The sequence below is a fragment of the Paroedura picta genome, chromosome 12 (assembly GCF_049243985.1).
Source record: "Paroedura picta isolate Pp20150507F chromosome 12, Ppicta_v3.0, whole genome shotgun sequence".
Lineage (NCBI taxonomy): Eukaryota > Metazoa > Chordata > Lepidosauria > Squamata > Gekkonidae > Paroedura > Paroedura picta.
In genome coordinates, this window is record NC_135380.1 from 20,972,022 (window position 1) to 20,992,478 (window position 20,457).

At 40.3% G+C, this 20,457-nt stretch overlaps 1 protein-coding gene across 5 annotated transcripts in view; it reads right to left on the minus strand.

Annotated features, from left to right (window-relative positions):
• Positions 1 to 1,234: 1,234 nt before the first annotated feature.
• SLC39A14 (solute carrier family 39 member 14) overlaps positions 1,235 to 20,457 on the minus strand; it is a 41,206-nt gene continuing 21,983 nt past the window's right edge. For 4 of the 5 annotated variants that reach the window (XM_077305518.1, XM_077305520.1, XM_077305521.1 and 1 more), the window contains 7 exons: positions 19,456 to 19,642; positions 13,168 to 13,337; positions 11,460 to 11,582; positions 8,269 to 8,451; positions 6,770 to 6,977; positions 5,332 to 5,516; positions 1,235 to 5,095 (listed from right to left, as the gene is read on the minus strand). In XM_077305518.1, the coding sequence (XP_077161633.1) occupies positions 4,949 to 5,095; positions 5,332 to 5,516; positions 6,770 to 6,977; positions 8,269 to 8,451; positions 11,460 to 11,582; positions 13,168 to 13,337; positions 19,456 to 19,642 (1,203 nt within the window). In that variant the 3' untranslated portion in view covers positions 1,235 to 4,948. Of the gene's footprint in view, positions 5,096 to 5,331; positions 5,517 to 6,769; positions 6,978 to 8,268; positions 8,452 to 11,459; positions 11,583 to 13,167; positions 13,338 to 15,899; positions 16,070 to 19,455; positions 19,643 to 20,457 lie in introns of all 5 variants that reach the window. The other variant, XM_077305519.1, reaches the window with a different exon arrangement.

Genomic DNA, 20,457 nt, shown 5'->3' on the forward strand with positions numbered 1-20,457 from the left:
CTTACCACCCTGTGCCACAAGAGGCTTTTACGTTTGATACAGTAACAAGCGTTTATTAATTTTACTTATGTATTATTCGATTTCTATTCTGCCACTCTCGAAAGACTCCTGATGGTTTACAAAGATAAACCCATAAAACTCAATAAACCCCCCTAACAATAACCTCAACAGCACATGGCCTATCATTTCACATGCTGCATTTTGAACTCTGGATAATATGACAGGATAACTATGCTTTTCTATTACTATTTTACACAAAAACATGTTTGTTTTTTTAAATCATTTCAGAACAAGCTGCAATACAGAAAACAAATACAATGGGAAAAGGAGAGCCTTCAGCAAGAGGCATTCATGGGATAGGGGAAGGACTTTGTATGATAGCACAGCTTTACTAATTCAAAGATTCCAGTTTCCTTCTTTGAAATAATGAAATATGCTGTAGCTACAAACCCTTGTTAATAACAGGTACCTCTTATGAGACACTTACTATTTCACTTTGATAGCAGAGTAGCTACTAAAGCCAACATTGTTAAGCCCTAGGATCTACCTAACATATAAAATATACAACATTTACCTGGATATATGACTAGCAACACTGGTCAAGAGCAAATTTCATGATAGCAGGCATCACTGCCACCTTCTGTTTCAAGAATAGCATTGCATGGGAAGTCAAGGTCTGAGTGGACATCAAAGAGCTATCAAGTTCTTGGAAGATAAAACTTTATCATAAAGCAGTGCATAATGGATACTTCATTCTTGGATAGTACATTCTTCTTGGACTAGTTTTTAATACAGCTTTTCACATTGCAATGCCCATAAAAGTAGTAATGCAGACCTTGCTTAATATAATATCTAAATTCTTACGCTACTGCACATTTATGAATTTAACTACTGCAAATCAATATTTTTGTACTACTGTACATACAAAGACCTATTTCCATATATCATACATCAATTGACAATGGATTAAATCATGAATAACAATCTCTGTTGTGATGCCTTGGGATGCACCACCTTACGTTGTAAACAATTAAGGCAAGACTTATAGGCATCTGTGTTACAGGGAATATTTGCATTACTTCTTTTATGAACCATTCCACAATATGTTCATATTTTGGATGCTTACTACACTGTGATCGATGTTTCTTTTGAAATTTAGTTAACAAAGCAGCAGGTATCTTTGCAGGCCTCCTCTATGAATACCTGAGGGGGAAAAAGCACTCTACAGATGTCATTACAGAATATAGTTTATTTATGGAATTTTACAAATAACTTTACAAGGTCACATGACATAAATTATATTTTTTGTATCAACAAGTTCTTATAACACCTGAGTTATTCAAATACTGAGAAGGGGGAAAATCAAAGTTTTAAAATCAGACGTATTAAAATAAATGCAATCAAAAGCCCAAGCTTACCCACTTGTCAGTTTTGGTTTTTCCCCTCTCTCAGTCCCTATCACCAATAGTGGAAGTAGCAAGAAATGGTATTTCCTGTCTCCTTTAAACTGACATAGAAAGACTATGACTGCAGCCTCCTTAGGTTCCAAAGTGGCAAGCAGATGAAGACTTACAGACACATGGAAGTAAGTGCCACTGAACTCTGCGGGACTTCTACATAAACATTCAGAGGACTGGGGGGCATGTGAATTTCCTGTAAACGATTTCATAGTTACTTCCATATGGAAGTCCCCATTGACACAATTTCTCTTTATCATTCTATGGACTAACTCAGGTCCACACTAAAAGGGTACTCAGACAACATAAATTACTGTAATAAACAGCCAAAGACATCTTATATTAGGGATGTTTATACCAAGGTGATGAACAAACAGGTTGCTACTCAGTTTAATTTCAGAAATAACCTAAAATACAGACTTGTCAGTTAATTCAGGGAGCTAATAGAGATGTACCTCCTTACTAGTGCTAAAGGAGATTTGTCTTGGTTCAAAGAGGTTAATTCCAGAATTAAAGCTACATGTATGATTGCATCACAGGCTGATTCCCTGTCAACAGTTTTCCCTATGGAACAATTTTGCCAATCCCCTCTCCTGCAGCAGACCTCCAGTTCCTTGGCGATACAGTTTGTACCAATCCTGTCCCACACGAACAACATTTTAGAAGGCATTCTGTGCTGCAGCAGAAGGGAGAAGGCTCAACTTAAATCTTTCCTACAGTGGAGATTTTCAGGGGATCCAAGCTCATGTTTAGTGAAATTCAGTTGAACAAAAAGTTGCCATTTCTTACTAAACTGTTCATTTCTGTTATTTCAGAACCAAGATTGCCTTATTTTGGCATGATTGTTAGTATGCCAGAGATGTCTGAATTAGAGTTCCAATTTAGAGAAACAGAGAATACAAGCCAGAAATATAGTAGACAAGACAAAGTAACATCCTTCTTTAACAAACATAAATAAGGTGCCTTAAAAAAAACAACACATGTGACACAGTTGGTAATTATTTATCAAAATGGAGATAATGGCTTTTAAGACAGTTGGTTCAACACTACCACTATCCAAGCATGCAGAAACATCATCAAGTTCTACTTCAAGCCTCTTTATGCAAAATAGCTACAAGAGCCACGGAGTAGTAAGCATTACAAGTTCTGCTGTGTGTATATCATGACCCTTGTAACAATTGTGCTGGTAGAAACAGATGATTTATCCTATGGGAGGGCTCTAGTGGCATAGTAGCATTTTTTGATGTAGCCAACTAGTCAACTCCAATTATTACCCCCAATATGAAGAAGAGAAGATGTCACTACTAAGGTAGCATTGTGCTCTCTGCCTTGAACCCTAGCTCCCTATGCATGCTCACATTTTCTATGGTAATTATGGAAGTGTCCAAATGGTAAAGACATTAAATATGCTATTCTTTGAACCCAGTATTAAATTGTTGAAGGAAGCCCAGCACTGGATTTGAGCCCTTCTAGTGTCAGTACTAAAATGGTGGAGAGAAGAGACACAAGATGGAAGATTGGCTCCTTGACACCCACCCACCTCATCCGGGAATCTGGTTTAAGGTGTATTTGCTACATTAGCTTTATTGTAAAAGTTTTAATTTTTAAAATTTCCCCCTGTTCCCAATGATCTGGTGTTTAACCCAAGGAGCTATAAAGAAGAGCACATACCATCTTTCTATGTACTTTAGAATAAGCAACAAGGATAAAGAAGCAACCTCTATTCATGAATTCATATCCAAGTTCTACATGGATGACAGGAATGTCTGCTGTTTTTTAGCTAACTCATATCTTATTTGGAAGGCAAACAATGGATAACCATCAGGTTCAAATCAGCAGAGGAATGCTGTACCCCATACATAGCATTTTTTCAGCTTCCTATGACTGATGGTGGGAACACTCTATAGTGGGTGTTACAGATTAAGGTTCTTAGCAGCTCCCATTTGTTTCAGTTCTATGGCAGAGGGCTTATTGGAATAACCCATGAGAGGAAAGGAAATGAGAGACATGGGAGTTGCAATTTGGACATCCTGCCTCAGGCATCTCTATACATTGGGCCAGCTCTGGAGTGAGTGGAATCCAGCTCCTATTCAGCATCTCCATAACAGGAAAATATAATGTTCGTGGTGCCACTGTTTCTTGCGTCACAAGCCAAGCAGGGTGAAATGGGGAAGAATGACAACATTTATTCCCTTATATACCAAAACAGAGAAATCCAGGCACACGCAAACTGCCATGGGAAGAGGGGAGGGAAACTTAATCAGCCAGAGAGAATGGAAAGTCTACTGTTTGCGAAACAACTGAGACTTCCCATTGATCAAGAAACACTCAAACTCTCAAAATGATTATGCAAGGCAGAAGATTCGCTAGAGACCAAAGCTGAAGCGCTCAATATTATCAATATGATAATAATACATCAGTTCACTTAGTGACTCTGGGGAAGTCTAGTCCTGGAGTAAAGCTCCTCAAGACAAACCTACCTGGTCCCCAATTTGGGCTTAACATTTCATAGATTGCTCTGGCTGATGCAGAGGCCTCAGAAGGTGCAAATAAACTGTTTAATATAACCCAGACTTTGCCAGACATTAGGAGACACTCCACTGGTTAGATTTACCCTACAAAAACAGGACCAGCACATGTGTGAATATTTTGAAGGAAGACAGAAGTTAAGAGGAAGGCTGATTTTGCCACACAGTGTTGAAGAAATCAACTAACTTTTTTTTTTTTTTTTTGGGGGGGGGGGGGGAGGACCCAGATACTGGTCATGTAGGACAGTCATTAGTTTCCTTTTTGGAGAGTTTATAGCTAGTCCTATCATAAATAAATCTTAGGTTTGATTAATTGTAGAAGTCCAAATAATTCAATATATGCAACAAGCATTAGTTTTAAAGGAAGTAGTGGGATTTATGCACGCATGCGTTACAGCAAACACCACTGTAGAAGAGGCATTCCACTGCTCTCCCTTTCAGAAGGAAATGCATCTTTTAAGCAGGCATTTGGTGTTAAACTTCCCAGTAAACCTGTTCGACCAAGGGAACATTTTAACCAGTTTAATAATCTGATGTTTAAGGAGAGCTGTGAACTAATATTATTCTCTTCAGCAATTCTCATCGCCTGTGAACAGATGGGAGGACAGGAAGAGAGAGATGAACTCTCTAGACTTCAATCCAACTGGCAAGCCTTCTGGAGCAAAAACGGTTTTGTTCAGGGCCATCCACTGTCAGCCCAAGAGGATGCAAGAATTATAATTCCTGTGGACGGGGCCCTTAAAAAAGCACCTGGATGGTGGTGAAATAGAAAGAAGGGGCTGCTACACTATATCATTTAATTCCATAGCAAGGAATTTCATCAGTCACTGCAGGTCAGTCAATAAGGAGTCTTTGAAGCAAGTTTCACAAAAGGGCCCTCTTCCGTAATCCTTGGCATTACAAGTTTACATGGTCCGTATACCTGCAGGGAGAAAGAGCTTTCCAAGCAAATGGGTATTTTCTTTATCCAATCTGAATCTGTCCAGAGTACATGGTGAGCAGCAACATTATGGTGAATCCTGTCAGCAGGCCTGCATTCTGGATGATAAAGGCAATCAAAGCACTGCCGTTCCTTTCATCTTCTCGACTGACTTCATTCATCTCCGGGAACTTATTGGACAAGGAAAAAATTATACATTTTTTTCTGTGACAACAATATGCTTTTCCAACATGCTCATAGCTACAAACCCAACACAGCATTTTCAGCCCAAACAAAATCCTTTCTCCCTGAAGACATTTCCTGAAATGGTCTGAAATTGTGAGCCCAACAGAGCTCAAGCCACAGCAAAACAGTGATGTGGCTGCAAAGGATGGCTTACAGTCAGCCTGGTCTGCTTGCCACTTACCATATCAGCCAGTGCGATATACAGGAACATCCCACCAGCTAGAGCAAAGATCCAGTTGGCTGAGAAATGACTGCCAGCCAGTATCCCAAAGGCTAGCCCAATATAGCAGCAGCAAGCCGATATGAAGTTGAAGAAGAGTGCTTGCTGGGTTGTCATCCCAGCATTCAGCAGAATGACAAAATCACCTGCAGGGATCAGGATAAACAAAAGAAGTTAGCAAGAGCAGTATCAGTAGGATAAAACTTTAAAGATGTCTTCTCTACAATTATAGCATTTATAAGGTTAATATACTTCTTGGTTTGGTTTTTTTTGTTTGTTTGATATCTCCAAGTCTTTGGTTAATCGATAAACCTTGAATGATGACTATTGACAATTTAGAAATATAATCTGTACACCTCAAAATACAGAAGAGTTCTATCAGCCGGTTTCATATACATAGGGCAAGTACTGAGGACTGAGAGGAAGGTGGCCCTAAGAAACTTGGTAGCTATCCAGCGGGTCTGGAAACAGAATTCCAATCAGTTTTTACTCTTAGTCACATAATTTGAGTGATGAGCTCACAAGGAATCTGGATTTCCACTGCAACCCCTTGAAAAAATTTAGAAACTTTAAAAATGAACTATAATAAATAATAATTTTAAAATTATTTGTATCCCACCCTTCTGCATTTCATCAGTAGTCTCAGAGAGGGGTAATTAAGAACCTGACATTCCAAAGTATAATCAAGATTGTCCCAGTACATTTTGCCACCATGATCCAGGAGCTGCATTGCCCCCCCCCCAACCGTACTCTGATCATAGAGTTGGAAAGGGTCTTACAGGCCATCTGATTAGCCTATAGCATCCATGATAGGTATCTGTGCAGCCACCGACTCCATAGGCAGCCTACTGCACTGATAGGTGCACTCCCATAAGGCACCAGATACAGTAACTGATTAGTTATTTCACATTCGTTTCTATAGTAGAGATGATCAGTTTGTACCCCCAAATTTCTCATAGATCTGGCCACATTAAGACCTCACCAACCTCTTTCCCTTACCTCCAAGTCGATCAAGTTCAAGTTTTTCCTACCCTCACTGGCAGCAGCCCTGCTTTTAAATATGACCCAGTATTATTCTGTAGTATTGCCTTCTCAGCCAAGACAAGGCTCCATCCACCTATTTTTCTAAAGCTGCAGATATATTCTTTCCTTACATCTAGCTCTCTACAGTATAATACAAGATTTTAAACCATTACTAAGTAACGATACTATTATTTAATTATATTTATATACTTCCTTCCCCTAAGGCTCAGGGTGGTTTACATATAACAGGGAACAATACAGATATGTAGCAATATTTGTATACATGCTTACATCTTGTAGACATCAACATAACTTCTGTACATCACACTCAAGTTCATTTCCTCCAGTCTTAATGCATAATTTAAGAAATACAGACCTAGCTCATGAGGAAATTCTTCACAAAAAATGGCCACCGAGGTGCTGATCCCTTGGAAGACTGACACAGTGAAGGAGGCACCAATGGCCAAGCCATCAATGAAGTTGTGAAGGCCATCACTCAGGGTGATCATCCAAGCCAGTGTACCAATGTCAGAGTAACCCACACCCTTCAGCCAATAACATGTGCTTTGAGAAGCCTGGAGGTCCTGGAAACATGTTAAAAAAACAGGATATAGACAGGAGCTCAGTAACTGAGTTTAGAGCTTTCCAGAAGCTTTAAATATACTGCTAGAATGAACTACCTTGCTCATATGAACGCTGCATCTGAAGAAACTATAAGCATTGTAATTTAGGTTGCCATCCAATGAAAGAAACATTATATAATTAATTACACAAATCTTAATAGATTTATATGCAGATTTAAAGAGCTCTTAAGAAACACAGTCAACATTTTCAAGAAGCTAAAGGTAGCTACATGTAAACAGCTTTACAGTCATCTAAGGATAATTTTGGCAAGGTCATTTTTTTCCATTGAAGGATGCATTGGCATACTAACTAAAAGATTACCACAATCATTGACAGATCCAGAAGAATGAATAGGGTATCCATCTCTCTCCTAATGTAAGTTGTAACAGTAACTAAGGCTGATCCATGTCAAAACTTATGGTCACTCAACATTCAATAAAGTTCCTTACATTGAATGCATATTTGCAACCAGCCAATAGTACATTCAGAAAAGGGGATTTTTGAGGCCTCCCAACTGCCTCTCTTACGTTTCCTCTCTTAAAGATGGATGATTGTCCATTGTGGCATCAGCCCAACTCATGAATCACATCCCAGACTAGTACTTGTCCGTCTGGGCCCTAGCCATCGACCAATGCAGCAATATGTTGTCTGAGTACACTGAGTAGGCTACATTAATCAAGAATGTTACAAAAGGCCCAGTAGAGGGGCAACATTCCCATTCTCCTGGTTATTATTAGGAGATAGGCAGCAACCTCCACACTCCCTCTTATTCTCTTGTGTAACTTACCCCTCTTCCTCCTATGCTTTAATAATAGTCCTTATACAGCATTTATATCAAAGCTAGCAATAGTTAACACTAACCAGATTATTTCACAACCATGGGTGTGCAAATTGCACTTGAAAGTCTCATTTTAATCTCTGGTTAAAAGGGGAAAACTGGTTAGAGTTAACTCTGGTTAAAGGAAATCACTGTGAGGGAGGGGGCTTTGCAAAAGGGAAAGAAAGGATTTGAAGCTCCCTCCTGATCACCAAATCACAATGATGATAATCAGGAAAGATGTCTGTGCCATGCTTAATGTATGATGTACACTATGATATGATCCCCAAACTCATATCTAATAGAACACTCTCTGGAATACTAGGCCCCATCAAGCAGGATTACAGAGTATTCCCCTTTTCTTTAAAATAAGCCCATTCGCCTCCAGGTGAGAACAATTCAACATAGTTATAGTAGTTTACATATCTACTGACCTGAACAGACAAGGAACCAACAATATTCTTATCTACAGGTGGATTCTTGCATTCCAAATCACTATTCCTATGAGGGATCATGTGATCCAAGTCCCCATTCTGAAGTTTCTCTGTGACCCCCTCTTCCTGGTCCTTCTTGGAAGGTAGGGTTTCAGGGCTGTAGTGGCTGTGACCATGGTGATGCTGGAGATCACAGAAGACAGTTTTAACACACACACAAAAACACTGCATAATCAACATTAGGTTTGTAGCTCTCAATGTCTTGCACTATAGTTGCCTATAATGAAAGACACCGCTGCTTGTTTTGTGAAATCAACAAAATCCTTTTGTAATTAGTCTACAACTCTCTTTTCTAATCAAAGAAACTCCCCAAAATGTATTGGAGTTCACTGAAAGTTTGGCTATCATTGTTCATAACTCTTTCTTGTCTTGCTTTATAAGTAAGATTAGATCCCAATACAGAAACTTCTGGTTGTAAGAAGAAGAAAAAAATCTATGTCTAAATTTTGACCCACAGCAGGTATATTTTTGGGTGCTAAGACTACTTAAGTTTTAAAGGTCATATTGGCCAGCTCCATATACTGACTCAATTATTGCTGAATCACTGAATCAAACTCTTATCTGTGTGCATAATGACACAATTCTGTTCATGAGGTATTATTTGTATTTGCAAAAATTAATGTTGACTCTTCCATACAGTATCTGTTACTGTGGCTTGTTCAGCTGCTTTAACTGGTTGTTTTACATTTGTTTTGACTTGACTGTTACCAGCTACAATCATTTGAAATAAGAGGAATCAAACACTTCAGAATAAGTGTCCAATCCATACTGAAGCCTACTCAAAGCAAATCATGTACATAATGCTTAAGTACAGTCCTGTTGGATCAGACCAGTAGTCCAGCTCCCTGAGAGCCCATTACAAGGTTCTTCAACTAGAGGATCAGTAATTTTATTTAACTATTTTCAGACTTTTAGCCCGCCTTTCCCTGGGGGCTTAGGGTGGTTTACAAAAGTAGAAATACATTCAAACATTTAAAATCTCTAAATTACATATAAAAAAATAAAATCCATAACTAAATGTATAACTATGAAACAATTTGCTCAAAAGAGGGAGAGAGGTGGCATATAAAGAATGGATGGAATCCAGAAAGAATTCAGCCAGGAAGAGCAGCTGAAATCGAATGTATCCCAGGCCTTGACCACAGGTCTGGCAGAACACCTCTGGAACTCTCTTGAGGTCACACACGGCTGTGATCTCACAAGATAGTGCATTCCATTTGGCCATGGTCAAGACCAGTTTGATTTCTTCGGGGATGGGGATCTTGAGCAGATATCACGGGATCTAAGTGCTGTTTGGGGGATGTAATGGGATAGAGAGCCCTGCAGATATGACAGTCCTAGGCCATTTAGGACTTTTCAAGGTTAAGACCCAAACCTTGAACTAAATTCAGTCTTTAATCTGGAGCCAGTGCAGCTGGGAGAGCACGTTAAATGTATGCTCTCCACTGGTCCCCATGAGTACTCTTGCCAATGGACCAGTTAAGGTTTCTGGAGCAACTTCAAGGGCAGTCCTATGCAGAGTGACTTACAGTAATATAGCCTGATTCACAGAGGCTAGGTCAGATGACAACAACTAAAATGCTAATCCCCGGGCACAATTTAAGATGCTGGTTGTGACTTTCAGAATCTTTCACAGTCTGGAACCAACATTCCTGAAGGACTTCCTACTCTCTTATGTACCTGCTCTACAACTATGGTTATCTTTGGAAGCCCTGCTTCGGGTGCCCCCACATTCTGAGATTAGGCAGGTGGCAACCTAGAAGAGTGGGGTCTTCTGAGACATGGCACCAAAGCTCTGGAACTTTCCCCAGGGAGGGAATCTGTGCTCATCTGTTGCAATCTTCCAATGGTGGGTAAAGACTTCTGTTTAGCATTAATGATCCTCCTTCATAGCAAGTATTTTAATTGCTACTTTTATGCTTTGTACATAATTAAACCCAGAATTAGACTAATGATACATGTTGGGGGATGGTTTTAAAATGTGAATTGATCGTGGATGTTTTAAATTGTTAGCCACCTTGGTGACCCTTGCAAGGGCAGAAAGGTAGGATGTAAATTAAGTAAGTAAAATAAATAATAAATAATTTTGAACAAACAACAGTTTGTCAGCATCTAAAATCCTTGAGTTCATTTCCTCTCCCCCCCCCCCCAATCACCCATCTGCAAACTCATTGCTGAAACTGAAGTGTGGAATGAGCTCCCAGAAGAGCTGTGGGCCCTGTGGGAACTATCCGCTTTCCATAGGGCCTGTAAGACTGAGCTCTTCCGCCTGGTCTATGGTGGAGGCCAGTGCAGGAAGAACTGGTGCCCCTGCCTCCTTTAAGACATGCCATCTGTTCAGGATATGTGTGGGAAATCTTATTGACATAGCCCCCCTGCTGCCCCAGGAGCAGATGTACAGGTACAAGGAGCAAGTGATTTTGCCGCCATGCAATGTTTTGTCATGTCTTTATTGGGGGTTTGTTCGGATTTTATTGTTGCGGGTTTTTATGTTGTTACCCACCATGAGCTGGGTCCCCGACAGTGGCGACATATAAATTTAATTAATAATAATAAAAGAGGTAGTCTTTAAAAAGCTAACAATAAAAGCTGTATTTTTTGCAGCATTCAAATTGGGGCAATAAACAATTGGGGTTTGCTTCCTGTGAATTTAATCTTCATTTAGAATCCTTGTTTGAGGGGGGAAAGCAAACGCCTCAATTTGTGTTGGAATAACTGCAGAATTTCTAACCCAGGAAGATGTCAGCCTTGGCTCTGCAAGCAAGGGGAGAAGGACAGAGCATAGGAGTTCAGGCTTGTTCTTAGAAGATGTTTGCAACATCTAATCACTTCCATTAAAGTGCAAAAAGTTTAGCATATTTAATCATTTTGTAAGCTACCTTCTTACACTAATTGCCTGATAGGATTCCTGTTTCTACTATGTCATAAAGAGAAAACAAAAAGTTACTCGCTTTACTTCTCTGCTCCTCAAAAATCCACCTAGCTTATCTTATTTCTGTTTGAGGCTACCCGAGCATACAAACATTTGTGTTGAGCTGGAGATCTGCACCATAAATAGTCATCAGCAAGTAAATCCAACATCTCAGTCCAGGGACAATAGTCCACTCCCCTCAGAACCTGTCCCACCTCACCTGATCTTTCTGTTTCAAAAGCATCTTCAGTACTTTCTCTGTGAAAAAGAACAGGTAAAAGCCCCCAAAGACTACTGCAGATTTGGAGACATAATAGTCCTCCTGAGGATTGAATCCAAAAGCCTATAGGAGGAAGAGCAGAAAGAATCAGGTGAACACACAGGATATGGTATGTACAGGTTCCACTTTACTTCCCTCCCCAGCATAGCTCTCTTTCCTCATCTTTATTAAGGGAAGGTCTGAAAGGGAACATGAAAGTGACAATCAATCATACCCTTATTGGCATTACAGATAAAAAACAGAATAAAAGAACGAGCATAAAAATTTTGCTAAGATTTTGCTACAAAAGCTTTTCCTCTCATGGTGGTAAGCAGCAAGTCCCTTGAATTCAAATCACCCACTATATGAAACTACATACTTGAGAGCTGTAGAGAAATATCACTCCACTTAAACTCTAAAGCAAGAAATCATCTGGCCAGTCCCCTCATTTGGTATCCTGTTAGGATATCTGCAAATGTTTCTCCCCCACTCACTAGTTCACATTAGTATCACTTGTACACTCTTTATATTAATACAATGAGGACAACAGGCTCTATTCTAAATCAGATAGTTTCTTTGCATCAGACACTTTCATTACAAATGAAAACCACCACAAACATGAGCAAGCTAGAACTGGTCAAGCTCAAGCACTGGAAAAATCTACACCACAGGGACACTGCAGAACAATCAGATGGCCTCTCACTTTTTGCATTCCCTTGCACCACAGACACCATTTGATTCTCTTTGCCTTCTCCCCCTACAGAAGCAGACAACAGTGCAAGAGAATAACTAGCTTCCCCAGTAATCACTTGCCTCTCCGGTAACATTCCACTGATAGACAGAGTGAATATTAAGTGGCTAAATAATATATAAGTGCCACCTGAGCAGAATCTAGTACCTGGAGCAAGAACACCAACTTGGCTTACAAGGCTGCACTTTCTACATGCGCCTTTTGTGTACTGCATCTCTGCCATTAAAGGAACATAATGTTTTCTGTGGCTAGCCAAATCTGATTAAGAGTTTTAAATAAGGATTTACAGATTCCTGTAAATCTCAATGTTTTCCCAAATCTTGGAAAACTGGCAATGGGTTAACTGTACATGCCAGGACTGTTTTTATCTGTTTAACATTCATTTGCCAGTACCTGCCTTACGGTGAACCATCTGTACTCAAGACAAGCATGTTAACAGAAATCAGTAGCAGAGCTGGTAATAAGTAGAAATATGTATATAGGCTAAATATATTGTGAGCCTAATGCTTAAATGCTAAAAGATTTTAATAGTTTAAATGTACATCCTTAGTACAGATCTCTCATGTGAAACTTCTTCCTTGCTTTAATTATCACTTGCTCCGAGGTACAGAATTCAGATCTCAGATAAAAGGGAGGCTGAATAATCACTGTTCCCAATAAAGCAAATTAGCAGAAGCCTTTAGGAGAGAAATATACAATTGAGTAATTACATCAACCCCAGCATAATACAATTTATCAGAGCTCTATCTAGACCAATTTATTTGGCACATCAATATTTAAAAAGGTGCCATAAAAGATTGCTCATTACTCTACCTGATAGTGGCTGTATTAGGCCTTCACCAGACACCAAACTACAAGTAGCACACATCAAACACAAGACAGCCAAACAAGGAAGGCCTAAAGGCCCCTGGATCATACCTCAGGAATTAGCTGGAAGAGGGCGTTGGAGTAGAGAGTTCCAATCGCCAGAGCAATGAAGTACAGGAGCAGCCGCTTGTAAAAGGTCTTCTTCATGAAAGGCACCACACTGGCTCCGACCAGGGAGCAGAGGGAGATGACGGTCACACAAAGGAAACCGTAACCCCAAACTGCAGTGCATGTTACAACCCCAAAGCAGTTAAACCACAGATGAGAGGAAATTCCAGGGAGGTGGGAATCAGTACAGGAACATAAAGGTATAAATTCACATGAGACAGAAAGGTGGGGGAGGGAGAAAAATAGGATACTTATTAGTGATTATATATCCATTTGGGACTGATCAGGCATGCTGGAAGCAAATTAGTGTGCTATGGTTCTGAAATGCAGACAAAGAAATCGTCAACTGAAAATAGCGATTAAATAGCACAAACAGCGGATGCTGTAATTTGCATTATATGGACCTCATCGCTTTCAATTTTTTTTGTCCGATATATTTCATCATATAATGTTTGTACCCAAGTCACATTCAGAAAATAGCTTCTTCTCAGCGCTGACTCTAGTGGACTCTTCCATTATAAGAAACAGTGTCAAAGCTCCAGTGCCATGTGCAATGCTACAGTTTGACTCCCAGCATGCCATACACTCAACCTCCATTCTCTGCTGCCTAGCAGAAAGGAAACCCATTGATTGGCTATATGCCTCTGGCTTTTGTACATGGGTAGACTCCAAAATGTAGTGTCCCACTCAATCAGTACAAATGTAACAGCACAATCTCACTTTAGTTCTTACAGAGCAGGCAGGCTGACAATGGAGGTCAAATGTATACAATTATTTCCAATCCAAGGTAAAGAAAACAATCTTGTTTTCAAACAAACACCAACTCCCACAGCAGCAATTACCAAGAATTCTACAAAAGGGATTGCACTAAATGATGCCTGGGTAGGCAAGAATTTTCTGTGCCAAAACAAAGAAGGTCAAAGAAGCACCACTAAGTGAATTGGTATCCTGACCTTTCAAGGAAAGAATCTGTCACACAGTGGCCTGACAAATGCCACAAAAGTAACTCTGGATTCAGACTGGCACATTCACATCTATTCAAATTAAGATGAAACAAATTTCAGCTTCCCATTTTGAAGGTTTGGGGGTCTCACTGGATTTATAATCCCAAAGACTGTATTGCAGCAAGTGCAAAATAAATGTCACACTGGCAAATTTAAAGGACAGCGGAGGAGAAATACAGAACAGCACTTTGAAAACAGAAAATAGAATTCATGGTTGCATTTAAGCAGTCCCCAAACCTGCAATTAAACAAAAATTAATTCATAATTATATTTGACAAAGCCCATCATGGCAGCAGAAAGCTTCTTTCCCTTTGTCCGTACAAATTTGTACAGATGTTAAAAGAAAAAGCAGAATGAAAATCCACAGTTCTGGCATAGAGAGTCTCTCACATACATTGTCTGCGTTTGTGTTTCTTCCTTCCCCTTCCTTAAAAGCCTTTGCAAACCTCCAACCATATATTTTCTCCCCACCTAATGTCATTAGGCAGCAACCTACTATTGTGGCACAGAATGCAGAATCTTCCTGCAGCTCCTTTCAACCCCCAGAAAAATCATTCTGGGGGTCAGCAAATCAATGCAAAGGAACAGACATGCAGGCTGCAGGAGGGGGCTCAGAATGTGGATGAAAAAGTGAATGAAATTGCCAAGTCTTCCTCTTCTGCTGAGGGAAAAGGGTTGATTTTATCGCCTTGTCCTTTCTAAGCCCATACAGATGCTGCAACATCAGGGATAGCCATACCAGGAATCAGAAGGGTCCATAGGAAACCTTCTGTGCATGGAAGCGTGGATACATGCTACTAGTCAGCCCATAGAACAAACTTGAATGCTACCAAGCCTCAGCCCACAGAGGTAAATCACTCTTAAACCCAGATTAACAAATACTTCCTCCTTATGATGGCTGTAAGCAACACAGCTTTTAGCTGGCAACATTTGGCTGAAAAGAAGGATTTTCCAAAGAAATGCAGCTGTGAAGGCTGGCCTTGCAACATTTCCAAGGAAATGCTGTTCTATCAGTAATGAAAAAGCTATATGCTCTCAAGTAAAACCACATATACAAAGCTAAAGAACTGTCACCACAACGAGCAACAACCAAAACTGGAAAAATCCACAATGTGTTTTGTAGAGATAGTGTTCTTTTAAAGAAAGGAAGAATTGGTTTTATATCCTGCTTTTCACTGCCTGAAGGAGTCTCAAAGTGGATTACAATTGCGTTCCCTTCCTCTCCCCACGACAGACAACCTATGAGGGAGGTGAGGCTGAGAGAGCTCTGACAGGACTGCTCAGTCAGAACAGCACTGTCAGGACTGTGACAAGCCCAAGATCACCCAGCTGGCTGCATGTGGAAGAGCAGGAAATCAAACCTTAGATTAGAAGCCGCCACTTTAAACCACTACACCACGCTGAATTATGAGAAACAGAAGGAAGAAGCAAGAACTAAGCCATGAGATACAAAAAGCTTGCTCTTTTTCCCTCTCGGATGACTTCACGACATTTCTTGATGGTCAGAAGGAAAAGCTCATCCTAAAGCCCTTGGGGAGGGGCAAATTATTTCTACACTCCTTGCTGTTCTGTAAACATCAGCAAAGAACCTAGCTACCTAAAGCACTGGAAAAAGTGGAGCGATTGTGATTAGATCTGAGCATATGTGTGTGCGTGTGTGTTTTACTGCACCTCTGGGATCAGCTGGAACAATGCGTTAGAAAACAACGTCCCGATGGATAGTGCGATGAAATAAGTTAGGATTCGGGCGAAAAAGACCTTCTTGGTGCAGGGCACGATGAAGACTCCAAGGAGGGCAGCCAGGTTAATCAGCGAAACACTGAGAAAGCCAAAGCCCCATACTGCGAAACAAGAAGAAAGGAGGGCCAGTTTACCCACGTAAGTGAAAACAGGAAGGGCCCTCTAGATACAAAGACTTAAGACAACCCTAATGAATATATGGCCTTACTGGGAGTTTATAAGGGACAACTGCAGAACAGCTAGCGCCAGTACAAGCATGGCTGATTTGTCATCACTCCTTAATTGTTCTGGGATAAACTGAACTATTCTGGCATACACAAGGTAGGAATTATAACACTGATAAGCAGGGGCTGTAAATGAGGACTGCAAGCAGTTTGATATATTAGACTTTGGTGATGGAGCCAAAAAAAATTACAGATGCTTTGGAACTCTTAACAAATCACTGATATTTAGGTTAATCCAGTGGGGGGCTTGCTTGGGAAGTAGCCATGTGAAGTTTGTCAGCCAGAGAACCATGATAGTGACTTGCATAATAGACACTTGGGATAGGAAGTTCAAATCTCTGCTTTACCATTAACTAGAGAGAAGCCTCCTGCTTTGCTGTGCATGATAGGAAAGTCTATTGCTTAAGTCTGTTGCTAAAGTTAAAGCTCTGAACAACAATCAGAAAAGCATCCTTCCCTTCATTTTTGAAAGGTTTACAGTGCAGCACACCTATCTAGGGTTACTTTGAACTTTACATATTCCAGAGGTATGCTAACGGTTTTCAGCGTTCAGGAAGGAAAAGCATCCTGAGGCAATTAACGCCTTTGCATCTTATCAGTCAAGATGTGAGTCATGGATTCAACCGAGATTTGCCGTGATTACCTGCACACCTACCCTCATTACTGCTTCATCTCAAGCGATTTATGAAGGAAGCAGCCTCTTTTGAACATCTGTTTCCTATGCTGTTTCGAGGGATGCCAACAGGCCTGTAGGAAAATATCCTGTCCTTTTAATAGAGGCTTAACGTGTGGAAATTGGCAGCTGGAGCTTTTCATTACATGATGATAAATGTTACCTGGTAAATAATATCCAATTGAGCCTCTGTGAAAGGGACTGGGTATTTTTATCTTCAGACAGTTGGGAATCCTAATTGCTTCCCTGTGCACGATGTTTTTGGAGAAGTCAGAGAACCAGTTCTGTACATCTTCTAGGATTTCGGCATAGTCATCTATGGGGCATATGAGTGCTGGCAAGCATTCCAAAAGGTAGAGCAACTTCAGAAGCACACACAACATATATCTACAACTGACTATAGCTTTTCCTTATACATGATGTAGTGATGGACTTCACTGTTGCATAAGGTGCCATCTAGTCCCAGTGGGGGATAATCAAAGCATGAAGAGACCTTAAGAGTTATCTGATGTAATCCCTTCAATATAAGGGATCCCTGGACTTTAACTCAAGAGTCATCTTCCCACCACCACCTTCTGAAAAACCTCTAGAGAGGCTCCATAACTTAACTGACCGATTTGTTACACTGCCTTTCAAGGAAGTACTTTAAAATATTCCAACTAGATCTCTTTGACTACATGCTGAGCCCATTCTTATCTAGTCCTTCAACAGTCCTGTTTTTTCCTATGATGCGCTTTTAAGGAGTTGAAAATTTCTCCCATGTCTCTGCCTAGGATGGAATATTAAACTGCAGCTCTTTTTCAGGCATGCTTCCTCTCACAACACGCCAGAAGAATTACTCATTAGTAAGAATCCCAACTGAGAGTGTTTAATTATGAATAGAAGGGCTGCAGTTTGCCACTTGGCAGGCTGGAGTTTTACTCTGGTCACTTGATCTATCCCCTTGGTGAAAGGATGCAGCCTATTGCTAGAATCCTTTCTCAGGATTAGAACTACTGGCTGGAAAGCAAAACACTCTGCTACTTCAATCAGCAAGCTGGAGCTCTGTCGACCTGAAGATCTGTTTTTGGGTAAGAGTTCCAGGCTGGGATGCATGTTCATTATTCGGTCCACCAGCAGAGGTTCCCCTAAAGCAGTAGACCGGATGTTCCCAAAACACACACTCAGACATTGTATTAGGACATCCAATGAAAGGGGATCTTCTCCAAAGGGATTCTTATTCCAACAATCAACCCTGGAAATGAGGCACAGCAGGGACAGCACTTAAATGAACGATTCAGCTATTCTATATGTCATAAGCACACATTATATTTGCTGAATCAGTTCCATCTTATCTGTACCTTTCTGGAAATGGGGCAGCCCAATGGAGATACACTACCTCAGGTTTCACCAGGACTAGCTGAACTCTGAAGGAAATGCAGATGTTCATTACATCAGTGCCTATACTTGCAACCAAAAATTGTTTTTGTTCTTTTCCTTTTCTTTTAATGTAAATAATAAATAATAATAATATAATTATATAAATAATAAATCATCTTGCATTGCTAACTCATTCACCTGTAAGAGATTAGATCTATCATAATCTTGGTTTCCCTGATGCACAAGTTGGAAAAAATATATTTCTTTCTGCCTCTATTTGACATCACTCTGCTTTCTGTACCAACATGTACGGCAGCCTTGTTAATACAGCTGTTACACAGCTCCTGGTCTCACTCCCTAGTTGCTATGGGTGACTGGCTGACAAAGGACAACTGGTACAGTGATTAGCAAAAAGGCCTTGGATAAAGTGTTGGATTACTGCAGTTTATTAACTACAAACTACCTAGCTATGTGCATCTGCTTCAGTGTCTGACAGGGAGATAACTCTTGCTGTAATAAAAACTGAATGAAAGGCCTTAAATATTGCTAACCAGCCTTTGAAGCTGACTGGCTGTTCTAGCCTATTCATTGGAAATGATAAAGAAGGGATGTATTGCATGGAACGAATCAACATCATGAAAACTCCAGAACATGTTCTGCAGAAAAGTTATGTATACATTTATAACAGCCCACTATTCTCTATCTGCCTAGAGCAGCCAGATTCCAAGCTGGCTGACATTACTCATCATTCAGCATTCAAGTTAAAGCTTGTTGAAATGGATTTTTTTCTAGACAGGGAGCTCTCCATAGAGTAATCTTGGGAAGCATCTTTGCTGCATTGCAGAACACCATGATTACGTAGATGTGAGAAAACAAAAAGTATTTTGGCCTTGGAAAGGCAGTGGCTACCAATGGGCATAACTGGACTCAAGGTGGTCCAAGAGAAAGACCCAACTGCTTTTGGCCTATAAGTCCCATTCCAATATCCTGCCATTCTCACTCCTAATTATCTGTTTGCTACTGCCATTGATGCTTCATCTGGACAGGGTTTAAGGGTAGCTGCAGTCCTGCAGCTGAAAAAGAAAAATCAATAAAGAACTGTAATTTAGAGTTCGGGTTGAACACCTCATAGAAATAGTGACAAGCTGCACTCAAACAATTCTCAGGTGGCTTACATTTCAAAGACAAGCTGTTCATTTCAGCTTGTTCTGCTTGTTTTGTTACTACATACCTTCTGCAGAGCTGGGTTTCCCTTCTTCTGTCTGTTCATCTTCTTCATTCTCCAGGTTCTCTGACATGCAAGCCTTGGACTCCAACTGTTGCAAGATAGCTGGGCAGAAATCCTGGAACTCTCGCTGGCCAAGGTGGGACCCTTCACTCAGATTATGGGTGGCAAAAAGCTCTGAGGAACTGAAGCACTACAACAATGAAAGAAAGATAAGAACAATTTTCTGACCACCATTCCTCAGCAGATACCAAGGGTCAGTTCTCAAAAGCAGCTTTTGAACTTCTCAGTCCATGCACTTACCATTCCCCCACTGAACAAACTCAATGCATACATGGAAATAATGTTCCTGTCACATGAACTAAGCCATGAACATATGAAAAATACTTTTGATCCTTAATTGGTTGAACTTATCCAACCTCATTTGATCTAAAATCCCATAAGCCTCCCACATGTAGAATTTTGTTTCTCTCAACAATTCTTCCTAGGGTACTAGAAGGATCTTCCTGTACTTGATATAAACAATCTAAAACCTGTTTTCATCAAATGGATGGCCCAGCCATTCATAAAAATTGGATTAGAGTTGCATTATTGTGATTGGCTGTCTCTTCTTTCTCTCTTATAAGCTCAAGACATTCTCTCTAGCTAATCCAAAATGCAATGTTACTGTCTCTTGGACTATTTAAGTTTTGTTGTTAGTCAGAGGAGGGGTAGTCAACCTGTGGTCCTCCAGATGTCCATACACTACAATTCCCATGAGCCCCTGCCAGTATTTGCTGGCAGGGGCTCATGGGAACTGTAGTGTATGGACATCTGGAGGACCACAGGTTGACTACCCCTCAGTCAGAGGACAGATTAAATAATGATGAAGGAACTGTGTTTGTTCTGAATAGATATGTTTGAATAGCTTTAGAAAGCCATACAATATGGCTTCCTGTGAGATGGAATATACTTAACATAAAGGGATTTTCCCTCTAATACAAGTAAGCTTTACAATCCTGCTGGATT